Source organism: Halichondria panicea, chromosome 7, assembly GCF_963675165.1.
Source record: "Halichondria panicea chromosome 7, odHalPani1.1, whole genome shotgun sequence".
NCBI classification, from domain to species: Eukaryota; Metazoa; Porifera; class Demospongiae; order Suberitida; family Halichondriidae; genus Halichondria; species Halichondria panicea.
The window spans coordinates 3,877,149-3,898,203 of NC_087383.1; the positions used below are offsets into that span (position 1 = coordinate 3,877,149).

The 21,055-nt window shown below is 39.8% G+C and overlaps 1 protein-coding gene across 1 annotated transcript in view; it reads left to right on the forward strand.

Annotated features, from left to right (window-relative positions):
- The window catches only part of LOC135338759 (NBAS subunit of NRZ tethering complex-like), a 37,996-nt gene extending 20,736 nt beyond the window's left edge, over window positions 1-17,260 (forward strand). The window contains exons 26-69 of the mRNA XM_064534838.1: window positions 217-281; window positions 405-476; window positions 830-988; window positions 1,172-1,247; window positions 1,842-1,892; window positions 2,244-2,297; window positions 2,379-2,459; window positions 2,576-2,701; window positions 2,767-2,814; window positions 2,912-2,988; window positions 3,150-3,215; window positions 3,304-3,354; window positions 3,451-3,514; window positions 3,838-3,896; window positions 4,855-4,960; window positions 5,121-5,356; window positions 5,580-5,691; window positions 5,890-5,970; window positions 6,796-6,927; window positions 7,097-7,176; window positions 7,243-7,372; window positions 7,553-7,728; window positions 7,907-8,244; window positions 8,339-8,415; window positions 8,773-8,893; window positions 8,992-9,183; window positions 9,304-9,370; window positions 9,755-9,865; window positions 10,484-10,559; window positions 10,733-10,849; window positions 11,021-11,081; window positions 11,164-11,282; window positions 11,446-11,547; window positions 11,748-11,858; window positions 11,932-12,120; window positions 12,181-12,237; window positions 12,432-12,601; window positions 13,093-13,167; window positions 13,379-13,487; window positions 13,644-13,727; window positions 13,919-14,046; window positions 15,076-15,187; window positions 15,525-15,641; window positions 16,739-17,260. Coding sequence (XP_064390908.1) covers window positions 217-281; window positions 405-476; window positions 830-988; window positions 1,172-1,247; window positions 1,842-1,892; window positions 2,244-2,297; window positions 2,379-2,459; window positions 2,576-2,701; window positions 2,767-2,814; window positions 2,912-2,988; window positions 3,150-3,215; window positions 3,304-3,354; window positions 3,451-3,514; window positions 3,838-3,896; window positions 4,855-4,960; window positions 5,121-5,356; window positions 5,580-5,691; window positions 5,890-5,970; window positions 6,796-6,927; window positions 7,097-7,176; window positions 7,243-7,372; window positions 7,553-7,728; window positions 7,907-8,244; window positions 8,339-8,415; window positions 8,773-8,893; window positions 8,992-9,183; window positions 9,304-9,370; window positions 9,755-9,865; window positions 10,484-10,559; window positions 10,733-10,849; window positions 11,021-11,081; window positions 11,164-11,282; window positions 11,446-11,547; window positions 11,748-11,858; window positions 11,932-12,120; window positions 12,181-12,237; window positions 12,432-12,601; window positions 13,093-13,167; window positions 13,379-13,487; window positions 13,644-13,727; window positions 13,919-14,046; window positions 15,076-15,187; window positions 15,525-15,641; window positions 16,739-17,104 — 5,001 coding nt within the window. The 3' untranslated portion in view covers window positions 17,105-17,260. The remainder of the gene's footprint in view (window positions 1-216; window positions 282-404; window positions 477-829; window positions 989-1,171; window positions 1,248-1,841; window positions 1,893-2,243; window positions 2,298-2,378; window positions 2,460-2,575; window positions 2,702-2,766; window positions 2,815-2,911; window positions 2,989-3,149; window positions 3,216-3,303; window positions 3,355-3,450; window positions 3,515-3,837; window positions 3,897-4,854; window positions 4,961-5,120; window positions 5,357-5,579; window positions 5,692-5,889; window positions 5,971-6,795; window positions 6,928-7,096; window positions 7,177-7,242; window positions 7,373-7,552; window positions 7,729-7,906; window positions 8,245-8,338; window positions 8,416-8,772; window positions 8,894-8,991; window positions 9,184-9,303; window positions 9,371-9,754; window positions 9,866-10,483; window positions 10,560-10,732; window positions 10,850-11,020; window positions 11,082-11,163; window positions 11,283-11,445; window positions 11,548-11,747; window positions 11,859-11,931; window positions 12,121-12,180; window positions 12,238-12,431; window positions 12,602-13,092; window positions 13,168-13,378; window positions 13,488-13,643; window positions 13,728-13,918; window positions 14,047-15,075; window positions 15,188-15,524; window positions 15,642-16,738) is intronic.
- Window positions 17,261-21,055: the final 3,795 nt, after the last annotated feature.

Consider the following 21,055-nt stretch of genomic DNA (forward strand, 5'->3'; position numbering starts at 1 on the left):
TCTGTGTATTCTGAGTCTGCTCTACGCATAGCTACAGCCTCAATTCTTCACGTGAAATTGGAAGTAAACCTGACTAACGCCAAGGGTTCTGTTATGGTGCTTGAGTTTCCTTTCCCAGAATATATACTACGTACACGATGTGGTGGGGGCTTATCCTTAAGGTTCATTTTGCATTGTGCATATGTGTGTTGTTATGGTGCACTGTAACCCATGTAGGATGGAAACTGGGAGGCAGTAGAGGCAATTTTTACTTACCACGGAAAAGTTGTCCTACCTCACAGGTATGCTTGTACAGTTTGCCACATGACATGCAGTCAATTTAACGTGTTCTGTACTACCCTAAACTGTTTTGTAAACTCCATGTCGTGTTATTGACAGATGTGTCTTTGTATGCTTCCATGCAGGCTTGCCATTCTGTCCAACCTACCTGAGACACTCTCTCCGCAATCATATGAGGACTTACTCCCATCTCTTAGGTATGCAGAGTAAACCATTTACTATAACTCCTAAACTTCCTGTACTGAGCTTGAGAGCAAAAAACCGAGATGCATGCCACATTAATTTTCCTGTTAGCGGCAGAGGGATAGGCTTATAGGCTAATAGCTAGCCATCCATCTGTTTGAAAAATGCGAGCCTTTAAAATTGTACAATTAGACATTGGAGGTAAATTTATGACATGTAATCTTTTTTATCGCTCCCCTTTGTATAGAGAGGTATAGCCCTTAGTCGGAGGGTCCTTATGAACTCAATGTTTCAACTTGTCCTATGTATATACACTCACAGATAGATATACATGCATACCAACTAACTACCCAACCCACCCACCCAGCGATGATGGGAGTGTGGATGAGTGGGAGGTAGAAGCTCACAGGGAAGAGGACTGGGTGGAGAGTGGGGCCATCTCTCGTCTCTGTGCCTTGCCCAACGATGCTCACACCAACACAGGAGAGTTCATCTACCAGGAGAATCCTGAGTGGAGCCAATACCAGTGAGTCTGTGTACATGCACACTAGCTTGTGCATGTGTGTGTAATGAAAATTGGATAGATATACTAGGTACGTTACCTCATCCCGTATGAAATTGTTAAGTACTGTGAAATCTAAGGTGTAGATAATTATGTGTAAGTCTTAATTGTGTAGTATAATAATCATAATGTGCATGTGTCTTGTAGGAGTCCAGTGTCAGGGGAGGTGCTGACAAACTGGTATAGGGAGAGGGCAACGGAAATAGAAGAGTTCTCTGGACAAGTATGCTGATTACAATTATTATGTTTCGTGTTTGTTCCAGTGTTTGTATGGAATAATTAGATATGAATTAAGACACTGCATGTGTACATTATAATTGGGTACAAAACAAGCCGAATCCCGATCATCCGAAACCTCGATTTTCTGGAAGAATTATTCGGATGATATTCATGTAGCAAACAATTACTTACACATGTGCATTAAAGTGCCCACATGGTTGGAAAGCTATAGCGATGCTGATCCTATAGAAGCAACTAAGAGTTTCCTAGTAGTCCATGTAGCTTAATTGCTACTTTGTTACGTCTATACTAAACATAATTTTATATAGCAAATAACGTACTGCAATACGTGTAGGACTATAAGAGCTTTGGACATTGTTTTTTGATTTTGTATGCAGAGGCTCTTGAATTAATGGATGGGTGTGGCTCAATCTGGTGTTCGAATATTTTAGCCATTGGGATGAGGGTGCATGGGGGCATCAGTATTCGGATAATTGCATGAGGCTCAACTGTAATTGTGTATTAGGCTACATTTTGTGGCTTGCTTCTGTTTTCTGTTTGTGAGGTTATTAAGCTAATACTTACCTTTTCTTGTTAGGTGGATTGTGCTCTACAGTTGATTGAGTTTGGTATGGAGAAGGGAGTTAAGGTGTGTACACATGTATGCCAATTCTGTGCATATATATCTAATTATAATAGAGGTCATTTTTCTGTGTTTACATCATACCATGATAATAAGCAAAGTTTCAGAGCTTAGCTTCAGAGCTACAGCTCTAAACTTGTGTGTTGATAATTGCTATATATTTAGCAACACACAAAAGCATCACAAACAAGAATTCCTGACAAGTGTATAACTTAACACCCTACAGTTTATTCTTGTTCTAGCAAGTTTTATCATGTTCTATATACCATCAAGTTCTAACAGCATGTACAATGTACTAGGTATACCCATTCAGCATGTATAGTCTAACCATTAAGTTGCACCTCCTCACCATTACAGAATCTTGATCTCCTCCATCATCATCTTCAAACCTTATATACCCTGGTGTACAAGGTGGGACCATAATTATGCCAATAATACTCTTTTGTTCTCAAACTATACTAGTGGTACACATCAAGGTTATTTTGTGTGCAGTGTAATGCTGACAGTCGACTGACCTTGACTAGACTACAAGCTATGAGCAACTTGGAGGTTCTCACTCTAATGTTGAATGAGGTAATTTGGCAGCCAAGTGGGTACTATGAATATGCCATGATTGTCCAATGTGGGCGGGAGCATTGATTCGTTGTTAACCATGCATACTGTACGTAACTTTATATCTCTCCTTGCAGCCATCGGGTCCTGAATTTGTAAAAATATTCACCGAGTGTGTGAATCCATTTCTCTCTCGTCTCTCATCTCTCCATCCTGGGGTGGGGGAGCAGCTGCTAACAGATTTTCTCGTGCAGCTGGCAAAGGTATGGTGATCTCGTTTCGCTATTGTAGTGTAAACTGATGTTTTAATGGTTTTCTTTTCTCTCAGAATGACCTTGAGCCTTGCTTGCTGCTGTTTCAACAGTCACCAGGACAGGTAAGATTGTTTTAGACTGGTGGTCTAGCTGTGCTTACCTTATTGAGCGTATAATTATGCCTGTGATTGTATATATTTAATGTCACTGTGTATACAGGGTGCTCAAGAGAGTGTGTTCAAATCAGTCAAACAGATCGTGACTCTTGCACTGAGGGTAGTGTACGCCTGTGAAAGGTAATGATCGTATTTAGTACTGTGTTTGTTATAATTGTATGACTTGTATATCTACATGTACATGCTGCCACCCCATTTTTCACTTGCGATGCTCTTGTGTATAATGCATGACTTTTGTGATGCAATTAAAAGTCCAACATAAATTATATACATTTCTACAGAGGTGATCAGTTGTCAATGGCAGATGGTATTGTGGAATGTCTGCCAATCACCGGACCTGCCTCAGGGTGAGTACATGTATAGCATATCTAGGTGACCATATCATGAGGAAATTGTTGTTTCTGTTGTTTGCTAACTAAAGTTTCTTTTTTGCAGCGATCTCTCCGACCTTGGTGCTCAAGTTGACCTTTTGAGGGTTCACTTAATGTACGTTAGTACCGTAAAGTGCTACATAGCTCTTTTTTAGCACAACTGTCATGAACATTCTTGCATGTATTGAGGTCCGATTTTCCTGTTATGCAGAGCCCTGGACACTTTGCAAGAGTATGGAGTACATAAACCAGTGCACTATGTTAAAGATATTCAGGTAACAGATCTAGTATGCACATGCAGTTGATTTGCGTTGAGTTGTAAACCGTATAGCACGAGGCACTTATCGTGGAATGGCCTCTAAAAGCATTTCGTTCGTGGGTTGACTGCTTACCAGAAGCCATGGCAGATCAATACTTCTAAGTAAAGAACAAATTTTTTTCGTGGAATTAATTTTCGTGTAGGATTGCTAACCCGCGAAAATTAAGCTCCTTGAAAACTTTGCGCTATACGATATTATTTGACAACAATTTAATGGTATTCTGTATAGTGTACGTATGTATGGTGTCGGAGATTCTTTAATGTGCAATACTGCCACAGAACGATCCTGCTGAAGTGCAACAGTTGATGATCAAGTTGACAAGAGTTGCTAACAGGAGGTATTGCATGGGCCGGGTGTATTTGTGTTGTTGGCATTAAGTAAGTATATGCTTACATACACTTCTATTTGCTCCACCTTGCTCAGGTAATCGCTCGTTTAGCTCGTTTTGAGCGAATACCTGAGCGAAGTGGAGCAAATACAGCACGGCCAGACCATGCCCAGATACACGCTCAGATGCAATCTATACCAGGCCGATGAGGCGACCTAGTGTTATTTTAGAGACAAATCGGCCTGGGAACGAGGCTACAGTAGACTCTCGTTAATCCGGTCACCCTTGGGACCATGCAGCTTGGCCGGAATAGCGAGGTGGCTGCATCTCAGGAAATAGCCGCGGCTTAAAAACGACTTTACCTCGAATCTAATGACTACTTTTGCGGTTCTTGTCTCGAGGATAATGTAGGATAATTTTTGTTCTCTATTTAAGTGTAATTCAATTTTATTTGCTAAACCACACCCAAAACGTCATATCCGGCCGTAATATACGTATAAAATTACATTGAAAACCTTGTTTGGGACAGACAGCACTGGCCGGTAAACGGAATAGCGAGGTGGCCGTACTTCAGGTCGAGTTTTGTGCAGAAAACATATAGCTAGCATTCCGTGCCAAACCAAATGGCTGGTATATCGAGGTGGCCGCATTTCAGAGAGCCGGAATAGCGAGAGTCTACTGTATTACTTCCTTAGATACGTATAGCTAGTAATTTCTCTTCGGTCAAAACATTAATTTTGTTGTTAACAATATTTAGTCAGTTCGTGGGGGGTTATAATTTCGTGGCTGGATGCACTTCAGGTAAATATGGTCAATGATCGCTCTGCTGGTAAAATATTTGTGCTCAGGGTTGTGCTCAGGGTTTCAACCACGAAAACCTTGAACAGTTTGCACCCCTCCCTCCCGCTAAAAATTTCCCGATATACGGTAGCACTTTTATTATTTATGTTTGTCCATGTGTGTATAGGCACCCTCCTCCATTGAGTGAGTCCGAGTGGAGGAAGTTGCTCCAAAACCTTCTTTCTCTGAGATCACAAGTGTTCACCTGTGTGGAAATTAGTACCTGCTACAAGGTACGTATAATACTATACAATTATGTATGCGTGGGTGAGGCTTAGACTCGAATTAAGGCCTGGGACATGCAAGCTAGGATCAATTATTATAGTCAAACAAAACCCTCATATACAAGTAGCTATACTTTTACGTTTTTTATATTTCTATTTCTGTGTAAAGGTTTTTGCGGAGAGCTTACTCTGCTCGGGACAAAAGACCAATATCAGCTTGGCCAGTCAATTGCTAACACTCTCCAGGGGGTCCCATCGTAGACAACCCCCCACACAGCGTCTTCCTGCCTCATCGTTCAACTACCGCCTTTCCTACGAGGTGTCATGTGAGCTGGTACTAAATGCAACCAGGGAATACTTCAACTCAGCAGCCTCACTTATGGATGAAGATATGGATCTTGCAAGGTTCGTATATACCTGGCTATCCTATGTAGTGTGTTTGGTAGGTGCACATGTATATGACTGTTCTTAATTATCTTGCCAAACCGTGCATTACCGTGTAAACTTAAGACGAGCCGGTGTGTATGGCTATTCAGTCCGCATGCCATGCTTCTAGAATACTTGCAATTGTGTTGGTGATTGTGCAAGGGCGTTTGCCAATAATTATGTAGCTCTATTCAATCTCCAGGTGCTGCCTTGATCTGTTCTCCAGTCCAACAGCAGCAGTACAGACTGAGTGGAACCTTATTGCCTCCATGGGTCTCCTGGATGACTTTGGTGTGAATATCCTTCCTCTTCAGGTGATTTTTAGCCTCATTCGTTGAGTGTATTAACAGATAAAAATGTTTTGTTAGAGCATCGGGAACACTTTAGTTAGTTAGAAAGTATGTATAGGTTCTGGATACAATCGAGAATCTAAGCTACACCCATTGAATGTACATGCATGTGCACAGCAGTTGTTAGGTTCAACTTTTTGTTTTAAACATGCTTATCTACAGGTTCGACTTACTGAGAACAAGTTGGACATAGTGAGAAATGTTTTAGACTCTTCACCCACTGCATACAGAGACTACGAAAAAGTAAGTACATTGTTTCATACATGCATGTATAGGCACTTCTTGACCCACTAGGATCTTAATATAGCAAAAGACCGTATCTAGATAATGTTGGGTCTCCCTCTCCCTCTCTCTCCTTCTCTCTCTCCTCCTATTTTCCCCTCTCTTTTGGGGGGAAGCTTCCCCCCCCCACACTAGATGAATCCCTGGCAGTTATGATTTCTTATCATTATTATGCCTCAGTGCGCATGCGCAAGCGAGATATACGGTAGTTTGTGTGTGTGTCTGTGCTACAGCTGCTCAAGGATTGAACTGTAAGTAAGAGTTTCTATAGGCTTCTAGTATAACGTTTTCGTTCGTGGATTTGCAAAATAATGCTTCGTTCTCGAGTGATGCCTACTTTTGCTTACTTGGAAAGCCATTGCAGCCTTTTCAGAAGAGTGCGTAGCAAAACTTGTCCATGGAGTGTTGCTACTCATACATCATGTTGTGACAAAAACATGCACTAGCTATAGCAGATGTAAATTACTAAACACGTACTTAAATGAACAACACGTCTGCACTAGAACGCTAGATATTGGTAGCTGCAAGAGTGAGAAGAGAGCTGCAAGGCTCTGCTGATGCGGCCATTCATTTTAGACTCGATCGTTTTTAACAACAATCATGATCTACCATTACCCACTCCTTGAGTTTTTCTGTGATTCTGCATGAGCAATTTAAAATATTTACCATGATGTTTGTATATACTATAATAGCTAGTAGCTTTACGTTATGTAGCTTTGACAGCTCCACCGAGGCATCAGCACCCGCGGTGCTTTAGATATCATAATTATGCGTTTTCCCCTCCAGATCACTCGACTGTCTCGTTTGCTGGAGGGTGCCGGGGAAAATGGCTCTGCAGAGGACGAGAGCCTCACAGAAAGAACACTAATACCCTCCGAGGGACACTCACTCATCCTGATTATCCTGTCAGCTTTGCAGGTGACAGTTGTACACTACAATAATTATTTGTGCTATTTTGATTTGTTGCAGTAGGTGTGTTTTATCCGTGTTGATTGTGTCTTTGCATGCCTTAACGATTTCACCAGGATGCATATAATAATACTGTTACAGTATAGTGATATGGTACACCAACTGGCACATTTTACAGAAGCATGATATGAAACTCGCTGAAAATCTTTGCCAGCGATTAGTTGAAATGAAGTTTGCCCCGGCTTGGGAAATTTGCAGGTAATTGTACCAGTCCGGGTATATGTAAATTTAATTTTAAATTCCAATTGTACACTTACCTTGCAGGAAGGTAGCTATTGATAGTGATTCATTGAGCTTGGCCACCAAGATGACATTAATGAACTTCTGCCTCACCTTCTGCCCCCCTAAAGAGATAGAGTGCACCATCTCTCTGAGACAAAACTTGCAAGTCCAGGTATGTTACATGTGTACGTGCAGTCTCTGTGTGACATCATCTATTTTCACTGTATGATATAAACTCTACGAATACACTCAAATGTCGATTGAGTTACTGTCTGTTGTTTTCATTTGTTAAATATAAAATTATAGCTATATGTTATTGTGAAATAATTCCCGTTTCTGGACTCTATTTCAGAGCCTTTTTAGTGGATGTGTTGAGAAAATGAGCGTCATCTCCACTAGAGGGCGTGGCAAGTTGTCGGGTCTTGCTGATACAAGTGGTGCTACGACAGTTGTCAAGGGACTCATGGATAAAGGAATGCAAGGCATTGTCAAAAGTGCTGGGGCCATGCAGCAACTCATCAAGACTAGGTACGTATCTCCTGACTGATTGTGTATTTGGAACTGCTTGTACTTCTGTCACAAATGTACGTGCTTGGTGTATTTAATGCTGCTGCCGTGTCAATAGACGTGATGCATGAGATATGCCTTCATGACCCTTCAAACTGTAATTTTCACAATAATTAAAGTTGTATTACAACTTATCCAGGCAATCTCCTGAGCCACCCAACAAGCCTTTGGCTGAAAAATCCTCTGAAGGCTTCATCAGTATTATTGCAGAGCTTAGTAAGATCGCTGAGTCAGCAACTTCCTCTCCTAAACAAGACATTAAAATCACATCCCACCCGTTCTATTCAACCCGAGTCTCAACCCCATCAAATGATACCGATGGTGATGGTGGAGCTGATGCAGCACATTACTATGGGGATTGGGGCATGCCTGGAGATGTGGGAGTTAAACTAGCTGTTAACCAGGCGCTACTCTACGCTGTACAAGTGGCAAACGCCATGGCAGCAAAAAAAGACAAGAAGATGGATTGTACTAAAGGTGGGTGGCAATATAATGTGTTCAAGTCTTGTGGCTTGATATTTTAATGTTGAGAGTTACCATTAATTTTAGTACTATCGTACGTTTTCAATAGCTCTGTTGGATCTGGCTGAGGAATGCAGCTGTGTGGACACTCCTCTAATGCTGGGATATTTGTTCGCCTTGCCTGAGGTATGTTAAGGGAAACTATACCATTCACAAGATACATGTGTAGTGAAATCTCATGTGATTGTAACTATACCGTAGTCGTTCTAATTATAGAACCATCCTAATACAAGCACCAACTGTGGAATTAAATTTTTTTTCTGTTCTAAATAAGAATCATTTCTCATGTTTTTTGTGGTACGCCTTATTCAACTTTTCCAAATTTTTTTCTTTTGGTAAGAACCATTGTAATTGAAGAACCATTCTAGATCCATAATTCTTTTACATCTCCAAATAAGCACCATTTCCAGATTTTGTTGGTGCTATAATTAGAACGATTACGGTACTAAGAGTTCAATTATGCATATAATTATATGTTTACAGGCGGATTCTGCTGACAAGTTGCTCTCAACTTTTCCGAAGTCAAAACGTTCTTTTGAGCTGGCACTTTTCTATCTGTCCCTGCAAATCTATGTCCAATTTCTGCCATCATTTCGACCTGAAGGTACAATGTATATGGTATATACCCATGCACTTGTATATCGCTGTGTATACGTTGCTTCTCCTGCTGTTTTCTTACTGTCATCAAAACTGTCTCTTCAGAAATTCTGTCTCAGCAAAATCCTTACATGTACTCTCCCGCTGAGGTAATGAATCATGTGATATGCCAAGTAATGTCATGTGACTCAACAACCTGGCCTGAGACGTTAAAACCACTGCTAGAACTACTGCATAAATACCAAGAGAAAGTTAACGATCTCAAAGAAGCAGAGGAACTGCTTGGTCTCGGGTTAGGTTAGTTCATTGCTACAGGTCTATATAATACGTAGATGCCCTAGCTTTGACTATACATACATGTATATCTTAGTTTGTGATCTATCTGTGACTGGTGCATGGTATTGTCTATCACTGCAGGTATTGATACGGATCAGTTTGAGAGTGACTCGGAATACAGGCACAACATTGTTCTTATGCTTGCAAGGTACGCGTTCGCTATACTAACTGTATAATTATGTACATGCAGTATAAGTAAGTACTTATACTGCATGTACATATACAGTTAGCAGGACTGTAAAAATTGGAGACCTGCTCTATAAACCATATATCGGGTAAATAACGTTATTTTTGGCGCCGACACCGAATTAATTTTGGCAATTTGGCGAATCAATGTAAGGGTGCCAAACTTACTATTATATGTTTTAGGTGTCCCAGTCTAACGGATGAGATACAATAATGCCATACATGCAACATGATTGTAAAATGAAATCGGGTAGTTCAATTGCGTCATTCGCCAAATTATAATAGAGTCTCTAAGTTGGAGTTGTAACCTTACTGGTGTTTGTCCTCTCTCGTTGTGTTGTTACAGAACACTGAGTAAGAAGGGATTCACAATTGCTTGCAAGTTGGCCAAACGGCACCACATTCCTGATTGGGAGGTGTACATGGAGCTACTGGAAACACTCCTAACAACATCCTCGTGAGTCGTGCATGAATGTACAGTATGATTGTACCAGCATGCAAATGTTCCTATTCTCAAAAGGCTTATTAATAAGGACTGCTTTATTATGCCTCAAGGTGTATAGCCGCACAGCTGACTCTGGTGTGTGTATCTGTGTATTCCAGCTCAACGGTTGCAATACAACTAAAACTAACAGTTTCTATAGGCTTCTAGCCACGTTTTCTCAGATTTTAGATCATGGATTTACAAACTAAAGCTTCGTTCTCGAGTTATGGCTCACTTGCATGCAGTAAAGGTCTCTTCAGAATCTTTTATAGCATCATGCATCTGTTCGCACAAACTTTCTATTCACCTTACGTATGAGTTAGTCTTGCACTAAAGCGCTAGCTGTTTGTTAGCTACAAGAGTCGGAAAAAGCTGCATTGCTGCATGCATGTACATTGCCAGAAGCAGCTAGCCCTTGTGAACTCTGACCTTATTGCAGATCTACCCTTTCATTATACAAAGGAAACTAATGACCTCTTCTATAACACTCAAGAGCGAAAGCAAAACATGGCGAGAGGCATTAGCACAACGCAGCTTAATATTGCCAACACGTTTTTATATTATGTACAAAGACTATGAATTATTGTGCAGATTGGAGTCCCATGAAGTTCCTCGTAGAATCAAGGACAATAACGTCATGAACGTTCTCTTATGCAATCCTCAGCAGGTCAGTGTATATGGCATTGAATTATTTTGCATTGTAGCCTATTGCTAAGTCCTGTGTATTGAAGAATCTCCTACAATTCCCATAGCTCATGCTCGTGCCATATCCATATCTCAGATATTATACTGGTTCTTTTTGTCATTAAGCAATGACTATTTTTGTTTTCAATTTTACAGACATGTTGCAGACTGAACGATAGCACATATGAGAAACTGCGTGGTACTAATCTGACTGCAATGTTGTCCTTTTACACTGCTCTACAACAGTGTCTGGATAAGGGTGCCACAATAGAGGTATATGATAATGTATATACCACTCATTACAATAATTATAGGTATTACGCAAAACAAGAAATTAGGGTTGACGGTTTCAGTTACATGAGTCTGTCAATTATCAGGCTATACTCTAACTATTTCATTATTGGACTATTATAATAGGTCTGCTCATTAATTTTCTGCTTGCAGACGAACATTCCTGTGGCTACTCATGTTAGACTACTGAAGAAGTTAAAAGCCAATGTTTCTGGTATGCAATTATTGGACATGCTGGCTCTTTATATTGTATCCACCTTGGCTCATGTATACCTTCCCCCTCCAAATCCCAATAGGTATTAACTACAAGGTGCTGATGTCTGGAGAGGTGAATCCTCTGACCACCCTCAGCTCTGCTCTGACTGATAACAATGTACATGTAGTTGCAAAATTGGCCGACAAAATACCAATTAAAGTACGTTTTTTTCACAACAAATACTTTGCAGTCAGCTCGTACCCACCTGCCCCTTAGGCTATGACCAAAAATGTCTTGGAGTAAAATCGTGCTTTTGCAGTCACCAAAAGTATATACACTCAATAAGTATTGTTGAATTTATTGACTGCTAATCTCGTTGCAGGATGGTGGGTATATGAATGCTGACATGGTGTTTAGGGCGTACACAGAGATCCTTTTCTGGAAAGGAGACAAACGACAACAAGAAACTGATCCCAATTCATTAGTGAGTATAGCTCTCTTGGAGAGCTTTCAAAATTATAAAATTATTAGTGTCGGCCTTTTTTTTAACTTGTAAAAACTTGAACAATTTTCTTCTTGTCCAAACTGAGTGTGACCCTCTAGTAGCTAGTAGCTAGTGATCATACTGAATTTCTGCCAGTTGGTATGAGAGATTAACTCAATACTGTCTTTCTCCTGCTATAGCCTAAGTGGGTGCATCGATATGAGGCGTGTCAAGAATTTCTCTTGAAACTAGGTGTCGCTGAAATAAGGCAATTTGTGAAAAACATCATCTTCTCAGACCAGTCACTGAAGGTTTGTTCTTTTTAATTGCTACAAGTCATGTGTCTGTGCATGGTCTCTGCATTAATGCACTGTTTTGTGACAGATTGGTTTGAGCACTCGCTTGGAGCTGGTGAAAAGATCTCAAAGGATCTGTCAGACAAGATTGAAGCAAGAGCCAATGGACACCGGATTTCAAGAGCTCAAAGCTGAGCTAGAAATTGGCTGCAAACATCTGAAAGTCCTCACCAGTACTGAGTTTGAGGATATCGCTACAACTTTTTCAATTGATGAGGTGTGTGTAACATAATGCTATAAATTTATCACATGTGCTTACCGTTTTCTCTCCAAACAGGAAAAGTGGGAAGAATATTTCACTGAACTGGACTTCTCAATGTCAGACCCAAACAAGGTATAGGTCATGATAGTACACGTATATTTATCACTCATTGTCCAGGTATATATATAGTTTGTGATTCATGCACTTTGAGTTGCAGATTGTAAACTACGTAAATTAATACACACTTCATTAACCTAGCTTATCACGCTCGGTATATTGTCCCTGCAAACTAATTGTAGCTTCCATGTTTTCACCCTTTTTAACAGGTCCACCTATTGTCTCTAAAGATGCTGACAGACTCGTTTCCCATTGAGCTGATGCAGACAGTCCTCTCTCTCACTCACTCGGTCTCATCCAACAAGCTCTCTGTGGCTGGTCTGATACGAGAGGCACTGGAGGGGTGTGTGCAGGAGCTGTCACATGACGAACCACATAGGTAAGCAACATTTCCTATTGGTTTGCAAGTAAAAACACGGTCGCACGTTATGATTGTCGTCTAAAGTTATCTGGCTATTCAAATAGATTTTGAGCAAACACGTAGCTGCCTTTGTTAATGTTATTTGCTATACATATGTATGACTATTGTATAGTTGTCTGTTTGTGGCGCCTAATTGTAATTGTATAGATTAAGGTTTAAACTTTTACCGCAATTCCACCTTTCATCTAGTTGGGGGGCAGGGATGAACTTTCCCCCCAAAATGAATAATGGCATCATCACATTAGTACTAGCTGTCTATGATGTGCAATATGTAACTAAATCTATTGTGATGCACTAGCATGTAATAGGGGTAGGGGGTGTGGTCAGCAAATCACTCCCAAAAATTTCCCCCCAAACTTTTAATCCTAGATGAAACCCTGCCACTTGGTGTTTTTATTGTACGTTTATATACACTGCGTGTATAGTCCTATACACTTCCCATACTGTAGGGACAGCACTGGCACTGCTCATATTGAAAAACTTGAGAAGATCATGGCCTCAGTTTCCAAACACGAGAGTAAAAGGTGTGGTTTCAGCCTGCTCTGTATTGTACATACCTCCCTAATAAAATAGCAGCATAAAATTACCTCACTCGTTATTGTTTTGAAAAGGTACGTATGTATACATATGCATGCTGATTCTGACCCTTCACAGATTGTATTGTTGACAGCAAATTTATTCTTGGATATGCCCTGTCTCGTAAACTTGTGTTCACTTTCCTTTCTTACTTTACAGTGGTACTCTGGTCAGTAGCAAGCAGTTACTGGAAGTGTTGCAGCCATTCTGTAGCAACAGCTCTTTCAGCGCCCACACACGAAGAACAGTGCTGCAATTGATAGAAAAGGTAACACCAATTAGCGTATTGCACAGTACAGAAATGAGGTAGATCTAGTGAGGGCCATAATTATGAGAGTTATTCTTTGGATGCTGGCTCACTATACATTCATTATTGACAAACTGCATTATACCGTTATACTAAATGATCATACCATACATACAGTATCTCTACCTGTCTGATGAAGATGTTGGTCTGCTCCTACTCTACCAAACACAGTCTATACTCTCTACCGATTTCAGTTCAGAGGTCAGAATCCATAGTTTTTTTACATTTTACTATTGTAATGACACCTGATGCAGCTATTCCCGAATTACAATACTCAGCGATTAAGCGTACATGTATACTGTTATCAGTAATTATGCAGTACATATGCTGTAGTTGTAATTGACAATTGCATGCCCTACATGTGTAATGCAATCAATTATTGTCTTTTGTAGGTGACGATTGAAAACCTATCAACAGATGAGTCTCGAGACAATTTCTTCTCCCAGCTTCTAAAAGAGGCCAGGAGCGTGGATAAAGTAACAAAACTGTTCTCTCTATTGGAAGCATGGGAAAACTCAAGGTACATGTACATTATAAATTCTACTCCCAAGAAATAGTCATGTATTGTTAGCATTCACTCACATGCATGCATGTACGATTGACGAGCTGTAATAATATTATTGAGCATCGATCGTTAGACATTTGCGTCTTACTGTACCTGTGTGTGTGTAAGCTAATCACTACTGCTTTGTCCGCATGTGACTTGCACAATCCATGCATGCAATTGACTACTGTATAGCGGATAATTTTCGTTGGTATACATTTTTACCCGAGGCTGTGCCACGGCCAGCGGGTATAGTAGTCCGTTGGTTGGTGGTTTGTTTGTCTGTTTATGACATCAGAGTCTGCTCACCTGGCTGACTGTGTTTACAGCGTAGATAGTCCCCACATGCACGACAAGTTATTAGTTTTAATAGTGGCAGCTTTCGATGTTAGATCCTCATTGTCGAATAAAAGCGAGCAAAATTGAACTTGCACGTTGGCCTCTAGCTCTATAGGCATCGGTACATATTTACAAATGAAGTGATCCTGTACCAGGAACAATGGAAAAGGATCACTAAAGTAGAAAGTTAGAAGTTACGATTGTTGCTTCTTTGCATGCCCCTAGCCCTATATATACCAGCAGGAGCCATATTTCTAACACTCTAGGTACTATAGGCTTTTTTGCTGTGATCCTAAAGTCCCCCACAGTGCATGTCTCATACTAAAGCTCGGTTCTCCAAACTTTCAGCATGCCTCTTATAGTCTATAGAATTGCATTGCTCATGTTACTTGCTACTTGGCCAGCTTCCATGCTTCATAAACTGCTTTATTGTATTTATGTAAACAGCCGAGGGTTAACATTTCAGTGCTCTAGTTTTATGAACTAAATATTTCGTATTTTAAATATTCGTGCAGCTCAGGATAGTGACGTTGAATCTATTGCTGTAGAATAATTTCGTAGTTTTAATTTTCGTATGATGCTCTTCAATACGAAAATTTCCACCAAACGAAAATAATTATACAACGATGTACTCACATATAATTATACTGACTACATGCTTTACAGCTCAGTACCAACTCAGTCGTGGATCGGCCTACTCACAGCAGCTGCTGAGATGTCTGCAGCTGTCAGCATTGTGCCCGTCATAAGAGCGGGGTTGAGAAACATTCCACCTCAGGTACGTTTTAGGTAATAGGCCAATAGCTATTATAGTGCATTTTTTCATCATCTAAAGTACGTGTTTCCTTTGCATGCAATATCAGTTATTAAAATTAATCGGTTATCCGTATATAGCGAGTATAATTTTCTTTGGTGCAAAATTTCGTATGAACTACCCAATTTATTATACAGTTATGTTGAACATATTGGGGAATTCCACAGTTTTAATTTTCGTATGATGCTCTACAATACGAAATATATGAAAGTTTCCACCATACGAAAATAACCTGCTATATACGGTATATGTATATCTGCATGCATGTATCTGCCTGCTGGTATTATACTGCACCGCTCAGGTTGATGAGAGATTGGTGGAGTTGATATCCAAATCCAGTTCATCTGAAGCGCTGAAGTTGATTTTTGTCAGTTCCAATCAAGATAATATTAAGTCAACCATACGGTCAATGGTCGATGTAAGTAACAATTCTCAATTCTTATACCATATATAATTATGCCTCGGTGCGCATGCGCAAGCGAGGTATACGGTAGTGTGTGTGTGTGTGTGTGTGTGTGTGTGTGTGTGTGTGTGTGTGTGTGTGTGTGTGTGTGTGTGTGTGTGTGTGTGTGTGTGTGTGTGTGTGTGTGTGTGTGTGTGTGTGTGTGTGTGTGTGTGTGTGTGTGTGTGTGTGTGTGTGTGTGTGTGTGTGTGTGTGTGTGTGTGTGTGTGTGTGTGTGTGTGTGTGTGTGTGTGTGTGTGTGTGTGTGTGTGTGTGTGTGTGTGTGTGTGTGTGTGTGTGTGTGTGTGTGTGTGTGTGTGTGTGTGTGTGTGTGTGTGTGTGTGTGTGTGTGTGTGTGTGTGTGTGTGTGTGTGTGTGTGTGTGTGTGTGTGTGTGTGTGTGTGTGTGTGTGTGTGTGTAGATTGCTATTTTAATTCGTGGATTTGCAAAATAATGCTTCGTTCTCGAGTTATGCTTACTTGGAATGCCATTGCGCAGCCTTTTCAGAAGAGTGCGTAGGAAAACTTGTCCATGGAGTGTTGCTACTCTACCTAGTAGTTAGCTTTGCACTAGAACGCTAGCTATTGGTAGCTGCAAGGCTCTGCTGGTGCAGCCCGATTCATTTTAGACTTGGAAGTTTTGGCATCGATCATTTTTAATAACAATGATTGTCGATCATTACCCACTCTTTGAGTTTCCCCGTGATTCTGGGTTCTGCCTGCATACAGCAAAATTGATGATTATATAATGTGTGTAGAAACTATATTAGTATAGCTTTATGTTATGTAGCTTTGGCACCTCCACTGAGGCATCAGCACCCGCGGTGCTTTCATTATTATAGCGGGTAAATGTTTATTTGTAGGAGGAATTAGTCTTTCGTATTCTAAATCTCAGATTGGTGAAGTAGACCTATTGTAATTAATAATTTCGCAGTTGTCATTTAGGAAACTATGAAGTTTGCCCCATACGAAAATAACCCGCTATATATATAGGTAGTCAATATATACGGGGTTACCTTGACCTAGATTTATATAAATCCGTGTTTTAAATTTGTTTATTCATTTTCATGACAGATCTCATTTCCAGATGATCTAAATCTCTTGGAGCTCATAGTCATTACTGGCAGTGTGGCAGTTATCAAGACATTCCATAACTCTTTATACCTCCAATTATGTGAATATCTACAAAAATCGATGACGGTCGAGAATCTAAACATGCACCTTTTTGCGAGGTATTTCCAATGCTCAGAATCAGAGCTACCAAATAAATTGAGTCTGGATTGTCCCTCACTGCGTGTGAAGAGGGTAGCACAGCAGCTGTATGAGGAGGGACTGGTAGTCGATGCTGGGTCACTTCTGATCAAGCTACAAGACTTTCACCCCACTGTTTCAACTCTAAATGGGGCTGTTACATTCATCCGCAAACTATTTTCAAACTAGTGAGTGATTTATCGTTACTTATGTGCTAGGGCCAGTATACTGAACATTGGACATCATGAATCTGTCTGTTAGAATTAGAATTATTATGATTGCTTATAGTTACAATTATAGTGCATCATAATCGTAGATTCTACAATAAAATAATTATGAAGACAATCATTGAGTGTGCTTGTAACGGTTTCCATGCACTTCTAGCTAATATGAACTATTTTCTGTATAACCATGCACGTAATTATGCATGTTGCTCTGTAGCTTTATTAGCACACCTGCACACCTGGGGCTGATAACATGCAGGGTTTTCGTACATTGTTTCTAGAAAAATATTTTTTACTGGTTTATTTTTACTGGTTCTATAATTAGAATAATTACGTATTATAGCATGGCTGGAAATATCTATAAGTGTTCCTTGTGGCATTGAGAGCATAATAATTTGATTTCAGACATAAAACGGTTTTCGTATAATTATTATATCGTAATAATTATAGGCAGTGATGTAATGGCTATGTGCATGATTAACTATATACGATAATTATGGTCTATTTGTTCTCAAAGATTATTAACCTGTTAGAGAGCTTAATTATTTCAGACTCACAAAATCAGTCAGATGAAAAAGAAAATAGTTAATTGGTAAACGTTTGAGCGAAGCTCATGTACTTATGGATATACCTTCAAGTATTGGCTTTGCTTCAGATGTAATGTTCTTGGTTGCATTCGTATCGTCTGCTGCCGGTCGATTCCTGTGATTGACTGTACATTAATCCCACTCCATTTTTTTGCATATACCATCTGAATAATAGCTAGATCTAGTACATGTTATAGCTAGCAGAGGTATAAAGTATACATCCTAAAAAAATAATAACGGTTTAAAGAAACATTTAATGGAAGCAATTACATAATTAATTATCAAATACTTCCTCTTCTGGATAATCAGAAGGGTCTACCGTAATCGTTCTAATTATAGAACCACCCTAATACAAGCACCAACTGCATGTGTAATTCAATTTTTTCTGTTCTACCATTTCGCAATGTTTTTGTGGTGCTTATAAGCTAATTAGAACGTACATGGCACTCCAGTTTTTTTAGCTGAGTTTGAGCTTTTTTAAGCCACGCCTATTGAACTGTTCCAAATTCGCTCTTTTGGTAAGAACCACCCTAATTGAAGCACCATTCTAGATCCATTATTCTTTTACATCAAGCACCATTTCCTTAATTTTTTTATGCAAAGATTACGGTATAATTATAGATGAACAAATTGGTCTGCAAAGTCGGGATTGAAACAAGAGTATTTTATTGAATTGGGTTTGTCAGCTCGTTTGTCAAGTGTCTTATTTATATATACCATGATTCTCTTTGAGAGTAGGGATGGAACTAGCCTCGGTCCCAGGCCGATTTTTTTTTAATAGAACGAAGTTGAAAAATACGGCCTGGTATTGATTGTATCTGGGCGTGGCAGGAACCGGAAACAAAAGCAGAGATTCTTCACATTTTGTTTCCTGCTTTTTTTCTGTAATACTAAAGGTGTACATAGAGGCATTTTACTCCCGTAAAAGTTACAGTAATGTAGCTCCGTGTCATGTTCTCAATTTATAGCTAGCTAGCTATGGCATGCAACGCGTTGTCTTGTTTGAAGCAAGATGGCCTCACTCTCATGGCAGAACAGGCCCAGGCTCTCAAGCTCCTGTTTGAGGGAAGGGACGTGTTTATCTGGTTCCCAACGGGGTATGGCAAGTCTCTCTGCTATATCAGTTGCTACCCTTTTTAATGGACTACAAGCTAGGTAGGACCAAGGCTCCTCCTGTTGACAAAAGTGTTGTTCTTGTTAATTGTCTCTCCCCTTGTATCTCTCATCATGAGACTCATGATTGACCAGGTCAGGAGTCTAAACAATAGAGGTGTTTCTGCTGCCATACTCAGTAGCAATAAAGGAATCGACAAAGATTTGGTTGCCACTGCCAAAGAAGTGTCTTCTGGGAAGTATTTCCTGCTGTATACTGCCCCAGAGGCTGTTGTTGAAGACCACTGTTGGAGGATTCATTTTTTGTTGTACCAGAGAGTCAATTTGTTTTATGTATTAAAAAACCACGCCCAAATACAATCAATACCAGGCCTAGTAGGCGACCTAGCGTTCAATTGGAGACGGATCGGCCTGGGATCGAGGCTAGGATGGAACAAGTTAGTGTTATCTCACGTTCAGGGTTTTTATTATCTCTCAAAACAGTTTCTCATCACGAGCATTACAATTACGAGCATACATTCTCTGCCTATAATTATACACTTATAGTTGATTCTAGATTATATATCATGAAACGAGAATATTTTCTCAAAGGAAAACATAAAATTGAATAATAGTCCCAAAGTTGACAGTTGACTCCTGTTAAAACAACTATTACGAATTATCAGGCATGTTTGTTTATTGACTTAATGTTTCAACTTTAAATACAGGTTTCGTTTGTTGGGAAAGTGCTACTGCATGCCCTTGATATGATACCGTTTAGGTATAACACTATCATGCACAGCTTGTTTCAGTCTAGTAATTGTTGTGGTCATCTTATACTAAAGTAACGTACTTTTTCATTTCCACAATTGCCATTATTATATTTAATGTTATGAGTTAAATCTGCTCTGAATGCACATATACTTAGTGTACATGTATATACTGGAGTGCCACGTACTGACAATTAATTGGGCCTGAGTCTGTCTCCTTCTATAATGGAGACTATCCATACATATAATTATATCCGACTAGAAAAACATTTGCAATATGGAAAACTGCTAGGATTGACCGGGGGAAACACCAAAAAGCATGGAAATAAGATATCATGACGAGAGCATAACTCCAATTATTACACTGCTTGCAACTAACTGATATTCGTCCTTGCCGACAAAAGAAAAGTTGCACACAACATTTTATTGCTGACTCCGCTGTAATCCTACAATAGACTCTCACTATCCGGCTCCCTGAAGTACGGCCACCTCGATAATGTATGCCGGCCATTTAGTTTGCTAGCTACGGCCTGTACTGCCCAGGAACGATGAAAGGATGTGGTGGTTTCACACATGCACTGGCACAGTCTTTGGTACGCCAGGGTAGTTGTTTTTACGAAGTAAAAATATGGGTTCCAAATAGTGATTGGAAATATCGATCGCGAGCGGGTGGTCGACATCAATTAATGATGCCGTGAACAATGAAAGAGAACTCTTGTCTAGTTTATGCGCATGCGCGGGTGTGAATGTGACCTAGATTCTAGAATGAAGCAGGGACATTGATGTAACACTTTATGATAATTATTGGCCAATAATTCGAACAATTATTGACTAAAATAATGATAGCAATAATTTGAAAAAAAAAAACGAAAATTATTGACAATAAATTCAACAATCATTGACAAACAGTACTATTGACAATAAGTTGAAAACTTATTGACAAACATGACAGACAATCACTGGATAATCATTGAGAATAGGCAACCCAATTATTGACAATCACGCGCATCCTTGTCAATATTAATTTTTTCACTTGCACACTTGCAGTGTCAGCATATTTAAGGTAGAATTTTCTGGTGGGTTATTATTGTCATTGATACAAACTAATACATTTATTACGGCCGGATTTACAATGTATTGTTTTGGGTGCATTGTGGTTTTGGTAAATAAATTTTCATTATCTATCCTTCATCATCCTCGAGACAGAACCGCAAAATTAGTCATTAAATCAGTTCGAGGTAAGGCCATTTTTTAGCCACAGTTATTTTCTAATACAGCCACCTCGCTGACCGGATTAACAAGAGTCTACTGTAGTCCCAGTAACCATGCATACACCACTATTCGCCTTGCCAAAATTATGCAAATCTGGATTCAGCATGCCTCTGCTTTAGTGTTTAGACTAAAATAACTTTATTGATGTGTATACATGGCATTGCATGTATATGCCTTTAATCCTGGGTTGATACT